This window comes from Ictidomys tridecemlineatus, chromosome 3 (genome assembly GCF_052094955.1).
Source record: "Ictidomys tridecemlineatus isolate mIctTri1 chromosome 3, mIctTri1.hap1, whole genome shotgun sequence".
NCBI classification, from domain to species: domain Eukaryota; kingdom Metazoa; phylum Chordata; class Mammalia; order Rodentia; family Sciuridae; genus Ictidomys; species Ictidomys tridecemlineatus.
Genome location: NC_135479.1, coordinates 1,149,875 through 1,159,092, shown reverse-complemented (window position 1 = coordinate 1,159,092; position 9,218 = coordinate 1,149,875). Strand labels below are relative to the sequence as shown.

The 9,218-nt window shown below is 61.4% G+C and overlaps 2 protein-coding genes across 8 annotated transcripts; one reads left to right on the top strand and one right to left on the bottom strand.

Annotated features, from left to right (window-relative positions):
* Positions 1 to 217: 217 nt before the first annotated feature.
* Npb (neuropeptide B) lies at positions 218 to 928 on the top strand. Of its 2 annotated transcripts, none has more exons than XM_078041425.1 (2): positions 218 to 548; positions 657 to 928. In XM_078041425.1, the coding sequence occupies exons 1-2, from the start codon at positions 306 to 308 to the stop codon at positions 756 to 758; spliced, it is 345 nt and encodes a 114-aa protein (XP_077897551.1). In that variant the 5' UTR covers positions 218 to 305; the 3' UTR covers positions 759 to 928. The 2 variants fall into 2 exon arrangements, with proteins under 2 accessions (XP_077897551.1, XP_005332793.3); XM_005332736.5 differs by having other exon boundaries at positions 224 to 548; positions 621 to 928.
* A 971-nt stretch (positions 929 to 1,899) lies between these two features.
* Pcyt2 (phosphate cytidylyltransferase 2, ethanolamine) lies at positions 1,900 to 8,883 on the bottom strand. Of its 6 annotated transcripts, none has more exons than XM_078041417.1 (14): positions 8,718 to 8,883; positions 6,962 to 7,050; positions 6,322 to 6,483; positions 6,052 to 6,118; positions 5,261 to 5,345; positions 5,048 to 5,092; positions 4,817 to 4,870; positions 4,242 to 4,380; positions 3,954 to 4,036; positions 3,585 to 3,662; positions 3,174 to 3,239; positions 3,026 to 3,091; positions 2,711 to 2,799; positions 1,900 to 2,636 (listed from the first exon to the last, which is right to left on the bottom strand). In XM_078041417.1, the coding sequence occupies exons 1-14, from the start codon at positions 8,804 to 8,806 to the stop codon at positions 2,522 to 2,524; spliced, it is 1,227 nt and encodes a 408-aa protein (XP_077897543.1). In that variant the 5' UTR covers positions 8,807 to 8,883; the 3' UTR covers positions 1,900 to 2,521. The 6 variants fall into 6 exon arrangements, with proteins under 6 accessions (XP_077897543.1, XP_005332731.1, XP_077897545.1 ...); XM_005332674.5 differs by having other exon boundaries at positions 1,900 to 2,624; positions 8,718 to 8,881; XM_078041419.1 differs by lacking the exon at positions 8,718 to 8,883 and adding an exon at positions 8,465 to 8,645.
* Between the last annotated feature and the right edge of the window lie 335 nt (positions 8,884 to 9,218).

The following is a 9,218-nucleotide window of genomic DNA, read 5'->3' as shown; positions in this document are numbered from 1 at the left end:
TCTGTCCCTTGAGTACTGTGCAGGTAGAGTCTCGGGAGTGCTGGGGACTGGGTCGGGGGTGGCTCCTTGGGCTATTTGGGGGTCTAGTGTGTCAGTCCAGGCTGGATGGGTCAGTGGGAGGGTCTGTGCGCCTCAGCATGATGCTGCGTGGGCCTCACCCGCACCTCCTGCGTGCCCTATGCCTGCGGGGCGCTGACGGGTCCCCTCCCGCCCCGCCCCCGCCCTGTCACCGCAGTAGATATAAGGCGGCCAAGCTCTGGGGCTCCACCTGGACGCTCCCCAGCCCTCCCACTGCCTGCGTCCTCATGGCCCGGCACGCGACGCTGGTGGCCGTGGCCCTGGCGCTGCTCTTGCTGCTGGCTCCACGGGGCCTCGCGTGGTACAAGCCGGCGGCCGGGCCCAGCCATTACTCGGTGGGCCGCGCCGCGGGACTACTGTCCGGCTTCCGCGGATCCCCGTTTGCGAGGCGCTCGGAGCTCGCCGTCGGGACAGGCCTCCAGCGCCGCGCCGGCGCCTCCTCGGAGCTGCGGCCCAGCCTGCGGAGCCTCGTGAGTGCGCGCAGGAGGGCGGCGGGGGCCGGTGGGTGTGGGCAGCCCCCTCAGCCTCCACCGCCCACCCAGGCCGTGTGCGTCAAGGACGTCACCCCGAACCTGCAGAGCTGCCAGCGGCTCCCTGACGGCGGTGGCAGTGGCGGGACCTTCCAGTGCAAGGCGGATGTCTTCCTGTCGCTGCGCGCCTCCGACTGTCATCGCACCTGAGCCCCCCCGCCCCGCCCCAAAATACCAACCTCGTTGGCCAGGTGGGTGCCCCCAACGCCCACTGCCAGCTCAGGGACCCCCAGACCTGCCTCGCGGGACGGCATCCCTGACCCTCCCTCCCCGGCCCCGTGCAGTATTCCGCCAAATGAATAAAGGAGAAGCTCCGTCAAGTCTTCAGAGGGGGAGTGCTGGAGGGGTGGGCCTCGAGCAGGGCGGGGCCCCGAAGTCACCCAAACTAGCGGCCGCCTGGCCAGTAAAACCAGGGTTCCTGCTAGGGTGCCCCACTCCTCTGGTCAAGCTGGCTCCCCTCACCCTTCGCACACTCAAGGGTTCTGGGTCTTCCCCTAGAGCATGAGCTGGGACCTTTGGCTGCTTCCCTCTTGTTCCACTCCTGGCAGGGCTGACAGAAGGCCCAGAGTTCTGCGGTCTGCCTCTCAGGGTGTCCCCATTGTGCCCTTGCGAGCTGGACCTGCCAGCCCTCCACCCAGGGATTCCATGAGTAGCAGGTGAGCAGGGAGTCTCCTCTGGCTGGACGATGTGTCTTTGGGGTGCTGGGCCCAGGCTCTACTTGCTGCTGGTGCAGATCAGTCCCCAGCCTCTGCTCCAGGGTGCAAGCAGCAGCATACTCTAAGTGCTGGCCTGTCCTCTGCCCAGCCCAGCAGCCAGGCCCTATCAGATCTAGCCTGCAGGCACTGCCTGGCCTCTCTGCTCAGGAATCCCACAGCTCAGGGGTCTGAAAATGAGCACCACCCCACTTCTGAAACTGGGGGCACAGAGGGAAAGTGGGTGAGGCTTCTGTTGGGATTGTAAAGCAGACCTCAAAATCAGCTGGATTAAAAGGAAAGGGCAGGCCCATCTTCCTCAGAGGAACCTGCTCCTTTCCACCTGGTTCAGCAGCTCAACGTGGGAGGGCGCTGGGCTGGAAAGCACCTTCATATTCTTCTTTCTGCAGAACTGGGAATGAGCCCAGGGACGAATGCACCCTAGGTAGGGCCTTGCTGTACCACTGAGCCACACCTATAGCCCTAATTCCCGCATCTGTATTCAACAGACATGCCAAATCATTGCCTCCCAGCCCCATTGGTAGGCAGCCCCAAGGCTCTGCGGCCTTCCTGGTCTTGCCACTCCAGAAGCCCTGTGGTGGGTGGGTGAGCTGGGGGCAGACACAGCACTTCCCAGCAGGCTTTATTCAGCTGCACCAGAGATGTACAAATCAAGACCAGGAAGTCTGTTGGGAGGACAGCAGGACAAGTGCACCTTCCTGGAGCCAGGCACAGGGTGCTGGGATGAGCTGCAGGGCACAGGGTGCACAATGGGGAGTGACCCCAGGAACGCAGCTCCCCAGAGCCATTCACTCTGTGCCTTCCACAAAGCTGGATAAGCAGGAAGTGCAGCCTCCAGCCAGGCAGGAGGGTCATCTCTCTCCGAGATGGGGGAGGAGCAGCAGTTAGAAACCACTGGATGGAAGCACACAGGAGCAACAGCCTTCATATCACTGGTCCTCTCTGCCCATCCTGCCTGCTGGGCTGCTCCACTGCTGGATGCCTTCTCTGAGCAGGAGGAGCTGAGAGCCCACTACAAACAGGCACCTTGCAGGCAGGCAAGAGTAGTGCCCTCCCCACCAGCCCTGCTGGAGCCAGGCCACTTAGTGGATGGTGCTGCAGCTTCCTTTAGAATTGCGTGAGCCAAACTCTTAAGACAAGCAGAGCGGGGGGGCAGGCGGCGGCATGGGGGCTCTCCGTGACAGTCCTCCAGTCGGAAGTCTAGTCGCCCTCCCCCACAGGCTGTATCTCCTGCTGCCTTGTGGCCTCCAGGAAGGCCAGCTCCTTGGCTTCTTTCTTCTGGTTTCGTGCCTCATACTCTAACCTGGGGGCCAGGCTATGGTGAGCTGCGCCAGGGAATCTTCCCTCTGCTAGCAGCTGCTTGGTACCCCCAAGGGGCCCTGGGGATACCTGTTTTTAATGATCCTCTGCACAATGAGGTCCGTAGTGAGGTCACTGCCACTGTCAATCTGATAGAAGATGCCTCTCCTCTTGGGTTCCTGGAAGCCTCAAGGAGAGAGAGATGAGTTCCCTCCTGACCACAGAAACTAGCTGTCCCTGCCCTGCCCCAGAGGGAGACTAGCACAGGGCCAGGAGAGCAATCACTGGCGCTCATTAGCAACCTGCCTCCCTGTCCCCTGGAGCCACACGGCAGCAAGGATCTCTGTGCCATCCCAGAGGCAGGTGAAGCCTCGGGGAGCTGCATCAGGGAGCAGTGAAACCCACCTGGTAGGGATCAGAGCCGTCCCTGTCAGGCACGATTTCTGTCTTCCCATGACATACAAGGTCCACCTGGGAAGGGAGCAGGGGTCAGCCCAGGTGCCTCTCTGGGAGCCACAGCAGCACCAAGTACCTACCCCATGAGAAGCCTCACCTTGAAGTGACCCAGGAGCTCTGCTGTGACCGCATATGGGGCCCCAATCACCACTTCTGACACATACTGTGGGGACAAGGAGCAGAGTAGCTTGGGTCAAGGAGTAGTAGCAGAGGTCCCCAATCCTGGCAGGCAGGATTGGAGAATGGTAGGAGATGGCCCTAGATGCAGGGCTGAGGTTGCAGGTGAGCGAGCAGAGACAGGCAGGGCTGGGGCTGGCTGGCCAGGGAGCCCACGGCGTCCTACCTCCTGGGCCTCTTGGGTTCCTTAGTTGGGGAGAAACACCACCAAGGAGGCCAGACCACCTTACCAGGTGGGATGGACAGGCACCCACACCCTGGCTCAGGGAAGCCTTTGGAGGGAGAGGCCAGGGCATGTTCCCCTCCGGGCTGGCCCCTGGCCTGTGCTCACCCGGCAGGCCAGCACACTCAAGGTCCGCTCGTGCAGGTTCATGATGGGGTAGTTCTTCCCCTTGTAGCGATTGACCTCCTAAGGGCAGAGCAAGGTCAGCTCAGCTTCAGGGCCTCATGTGGACCGGGTGTTAGCCCTCCCAGTGATCCCTTATGGGCAGAAGTTAGGAGAGGAGCCAGGCAGAACGGTTCTGGACCCCAGAAGAGACCCAAGCTCACCCACCCAGGAGGTCTCTTTTGCTTTCAAAAGGCACTTGAAGCCTCGTTCCTCCACAGGCCACTTGTGCCCAACGTCCACCCTGGAGCCCCACCAGGGCCTCATGGCCCGTCAGTTGTCTGGGTCTGGGGAACAAGGAGGCAGGGCAGAGACCTGGTCAAAGTGCAGGCCGGCGATGACGTAGGGCCTGTCAGCTAGCCTGTACACCTTCTCGAGAAAGTCCACGTGCCCAATATCTGTACACAGGTCAAGAGGCAACAACAGGCAAGAGGGCAGAGAGCTCCCGCCCCCCAGGGAGTTGGCTCAGCACCTCACCACTCTTTCTCCCTGCCAGGCTGCTCTCCCCGCACCCCAGCCCAGTCCCAGGGCCTTGAGGGGCCTGTGGCCCAGGTTCCCCTTCCGTGGTGTGGGCGTGGCACCACAGAGGTTCCGGGAGGATACGGAACAGGTCGAAGGCACCAGCCACATAGATGACCGTCTCCCCTGGCTGGGGCTCCTTCCCAGAAGCAAACTGGATGATCTTCTGGGACGTCTGTAGGAACTGGGACACCCCTGTCCAGGGATTGCGCCCCCCAGGACACTGTCAGCCAAAAGAGGAAGCTGGTCAGCAGCGGAGGCCTCTCAGGCATGTCCCTCGTCCGGCTCCTTCCTGGGACCACTCTTCTGGGTATAGGGCTGCCTGTACCCCTGTCTGTCATGGTGGGGACTGGGGAGCAGACGCAGTGGGCACTATGGGTCAGGACGTCACACCCCCACTGCAGCAGGCCACAACCCAGAGGCCCACTGGGTCTGTTTCCAGGCAGGTACCTGGAACAGGGCAGGAGCAGGGACACCACCACCAGTCCAGGCAAGGCCACTGCCACTGGCAAGGCTGTGGTTCTGCCTAATGGCCACAGCAGGTACTGCAACTAACACCAGCTCCACTTGGTGGACTCACCACCATGAGGTATAGAACCTAGTGGCCTGTGGACACAGCCCTCTGGGAACCCAGCACCCTGAGGCCACCATCTGGTCACCTGGGAGGAGCCTTCTGAGGAAAGTATGTCCCCGGCAGGTGTCGGGTGAGGGGGCTACAAAGGGAGAGAGGGGCAGGCCATTTGGTTAGAGGCCACCTGTCAGTTCCAGGCAGGGAGGGAGGAGAGCTGGTCTTTCTCTAAAGAGAGGCCCCAGGGGAGTGTGGGTGGTGGAGGAGGGGCAGCCAAGCACTGGTGCACTCCAGGTGGCCTGAGTGGCCAGAGCTCACTCACCTTGCCAAAGCTGTCTGCGTACTCCCTGTACTCGGAGGACATCTCCTGTGCAGGAGGGACAGCCGCTGAGGGTCTCACCCTCCAGACTTGCCAACCCAGGACTGCATGGCTTGTGGCTCCCCCACCAGAGGAGAGGTTGGGGAGGAGAAAGATGGGGAAGGGCGGTTGTCCACAACCCAGGGAACCAGGGACCCTGCCCCATCCGGCACTCACCTGGCTGCTATGATGGGCCTTGGTCACAAGCAGCATGCGGCCCACGAGGTCTGTGGTAGAAACGCCCTGGGTGCGTTTGCACTCTCTGGGGAGACCAAAGGGAGTATGGGGGGGTTCCTGTCCTGGACCCCTTCATTAGGCTCCACCTACAGTGGACCCCACCTGAGGGACATGACCTTAACCCTGCCTGTGTACCTCTCTGCACTGACCACAACAGAACACAGAACTGGAGCATGGGGAAGAGCCCCGTACTGAGATCAGCTACGGAGAAGCAGGAGCAGAGCAGAAGATCACTAAGGCCCACTCCTGCAGTGCTGGGAGCTGGGAGCAGGCAGGGAAGACTCAGGGTGGTCCCCATTCTGCATCAGGCCCCCAGCCTCCCTCACACCCAGGTCCTGCCTGACCATGCCCTCTCTGCCAAGGGAATTCCAGCTTGCCCCATTTCTTGCAGGAGCCACTGGCCACAACTAGGTCTTTAAAGTAATTAAAAGCCAGCTCCCAAAGGGCACAAGTCCCATAAGGCACTCACCAGCTGTGCTCGGCGGTGGTGGCCGTGCTCACAGCTCTGATCAAGAACCTGGCCATCCCTGCTAAGCTCTGCCTGTAACACTTCTCTGAAGCCCTGGAATTGCCATGAAGTCAGGGCCACAACAAGGCTCCCCTTCCTGTGTCCCCAGTCTTGGCCAGAAGCCCAGACACTCTTCTCAGAGGAGGCCACAAAGCGGCCAAGAATGAGCTGGAAGGAACCCTTGCACTTGGTGCCCTGACTGGTAGGCCACCTGGGGACTTACCTGTACCTCCCAGCCTGTTTCACTTCCTCGTAGGTGTCACGGCCATCTACAGTCAGTGTGATGTCATCTAGAGAGTGACATGCACACCAAGACAAGGAGGCTCAGCCTAGAGCCAGCACCCAGCTCCCCTCTCAGTCCCCAGCCTGTCCCAGTATCTGTGCACTTATTTCTGGGGAGGGAGCAGAGCTTTCCTGGAGCCCACAGGGAGGAGGCCCACCATCGCCAGGTACCACCCGGGACCTGAGCGCAGCCCCAGGCCCTCCCACTCACTGCCGTGCACACAGAAGTCGCAGTTGTACTTGTCGAGCGTCTCCAGGGTGGTGACATAGGGAGCCGCCGGCACCACCTCGTCCACCCACTTGATGGCCTGCACCATTTTGTATCTCTCTTCCTGGGTGAACACCGGAGGCCCTTTGTGCTTGGCGATCTCCTCTATGACCACAAGAAAAGACAAGGATGAGAGAGGTGACCTCCAGCCCCCTAGGCTCCTTCCTCAGGAGCCGCCCTGTCCTGTACTTATCGTGGGGTGTAGTAGGGAGCCTGCCTCTCACTGGGTGCTCAGGCCACGGGGCAAGACCACCGCTGTGCTCTGGCCAGCAAAATGGATCAGAGCATCTGCTGGGTAACAGGACAGCCCCTCAGTCTAGGCGCTCAGGAGCCAGGACAGGGCTGGAGGGGATGGGCTGCACAGCCAAGGAGCCCGTCATGAATGCCACCGGCCTGTTCTCTATAGCCGGGGCCTTCCTCAGTCAGGCAAAGCTGGGTTGAGCTTGCCAAGCTCACTCACAGCCCAGCTCTGGGAAGGATGTGTGGACCTGCCCTACCTGACCCAGGGTCCCACAGGCTTTCCTTCAGTCAGAGAAGACCCTGTCCGACTGTGGGTGGCGTGGGCCAGCAGCCTGCACCTTACCATCGGTGTGAACGCCCACAATCAGGTAATCTCCCATGGCTCGTGCCTGGCGCAGCTGGTTGGAATGGCCATAATGCACCATGTCATAGCTGTGGGGACAGACAGGGCAGTCAGGCCCTATGTCAAGGAAGGTAGGTGGTAAGGGGCATTGTGGGGCACAGCTTTGATCCTTCCAGAATTCATTAGACAGCTCTCTTGAGAAAACACCGTGGGAAACTGCTACCTAGGATCTATCCAGAAGCAGAATTTCGGCAGTGAGGTGGGCACTAAGATGTCCACCCCCCAAGATCCTGGGCCAGAGGTCAGGACCTATCAGTATCAGGACTAGCAAGGATGGTGCACCCAGGGACAGGCCTGGAGGAGAGCAAGGCTGAGGAGCTCCCAGGACACTCTCCCACTGGTGGCTGTGGTCACTGCTCAGGCCTCAGGTGGTCTCTGCACTTGTCTCCTTCTTTCACTAAATACAACGTGCTGTGGGGAGTCACTTTAAACTTTAAAACAAACATTGTGGGTTGGGTCTGGATCCTATTCTATCTTGAGGTCCCTGGGGTCAACACAAAACCAAAACTCCAACCAAAGAAGCCTGGGAATCACTGGTTTTGAAAATTTTGGTTCCTCCCTCACTGCCTGGCTTAGTGAAAAACAGCCTGTGTCACTTGGTTCTCCAGCTCTTATCCTCAAATCCGAGTCTAGCTATGAGTGCATTCTCCAGTTCAAGGCTCCTCAGCCCCTGCAATGTGCTGGGCCCCAGGTGCTCCTGCACACTTTGGGAACAGCCCCGGAAATCCTCTGTGGGCCAATGCTGGGCCCTGGGTTGCCTCTACTTCCCTCCAGAGATCCCCATCCCCTGTGAGGTGTGATCAGGCGACCTGGAGCAGCCCCCCCTCCCCTCTCAGAACAGCCATTTACCACTCTCACCACAGTGCAGGGGGTCCCAGCAGACAAACTGGGTGGGGTTACAGGATTCAGGTCAACTTCATCCAGCCATGTGCCCTCTGCACAGGATGGTTGGGAGGAGGGGTCAGATTGGGGGAACACACGGAGGAAAGAGTGACACTGAATCCTAGCTACTGCGGCCTGTGGCCTGATTGGGGTGGGCCCCTGGCCAGGGCCAAGGTCAGAGTTCCCAAGGTGACTCAGGTGCAAGAGACAAGGTTCTGCCCGCTCCCTTTTAGCCTTCTCAGGAGCTATGGGCTGACTAGCCAAGGTCCTTCCCCACTCCATCAGGTGCAGGCCTGTGAAATCACTGAGGACAGCAAGCTATCAGAAAGGTCAACTTTCCTTCTACTTGTTGACAGCCCCAAAGTTTCTTCAAAACAATGACCTCCTCTAAATTGCCAGACAAGCCCATGGCATTCCTGACCCACCGCGGGCTGGGAGCCTGTGTGCTCCATAGCGCCTAGGACGACCTGGCAGTCCCCAGTGTGCGCCCGAGGGGCGCATCTCCAGTTTTCCGGAAGGACACTGCCGGCTGCATCAGCGTCTGCACATTTCGCGCCTAACCTCGAAGTGATGGGACGTCGGCTGGCCTCGCGCAGCCGGGAGCGACAGAGCCCCGGGAGGCTCCAAGCCCAAGCCGGCAGGCGTCTCTGGGAGCCCAGGGAGACATCAGGGAAACCCTGGAGTAGGCCCCCGCGACCCGACTGGGGTTGGTGGCACACCGAAGGGCGCGACCGCAGGCGCGGGCCGGCCCCCGGGCAACTGCCGGCGCGGACCCGGGAGGAGACTGCTGGCCGCCCGTCCCCGCCCCGCTCACCAGCCGTCGCACCACACCCGCACCGCGCGCCTGCCCGCTGGACTCGGCCGCTCCGCGCCGCCCGCCGCCCCGTGCCCGTTACGGATCATGGCCCCGCAGCGGCGGTGCGGTCCCGCAGCTCCGGTGACTCCGAGCGTCGCCGCCCCGCCCCGCCCCGCGCGCGGCGTCACGCGGGCCTCACCCGCGGCGCATGGCCAATGGCAGGAGCCGCCAACACCGGGCTCCGCCCTCAGGCCCCGCCCACCACCCAGCAGCACTTGGCCAATGGAGAGCACCCCCTGGCCCCGCCCCCCAGCAAGCAGCCAATGACCAGCATCTCCGAGCCTGACCGCCCCTCCGCCCACCAGCGCAGCCAATGGCAATAGCCACCCCCGCCCTCCGGCCACATTAGCTTCTGTGACTCGCCGCACACCTGGCAGAAAGGACTGGCTGGTACCGCGCGCGGGTGCTTCCGCCACCGCCTCAGTACAACAGTGGCGGAGTTTTCAAGCAACCTCTGCG

Coding starts and splice junctions, on each gene's coding strand:
- Npb (XM_005332736.5), top strand. CDS start 306: ATGGCCCGGCACGCGACGCTGGTGGCCGTGGCCCTGGCGCTGCTCTTG. Junction 549..620: donor GGCCCAGCCTGCGGAGCCTC/GTGAGTGCGCGC, acceptor CCGCCCACCCAG/GCCGTGTGCGTCAAGGACGT.
- Pcyt2 (XM_078041417.1), bottom strand. CDS start 8,806: ATGATCCGTAACGGGCACGGGGCGGCGGGCGGCGCGGAGCGGCCGAGT. Junction 5,346..6,051: donor AAACAGGCTGGGAGGTACAG/GTAAGTCCCCAG, acceptor TGGTCTCCCCAG/AGAGTGCAAACGCACCCAGG. Junction 2,800..3,025: donor ACGGCTCTGATCCCTACCAG/GTGGGTTTCACT, acceptor TGAGGCTTCCAG/GAACCCAAGAGGAGAGGCAT.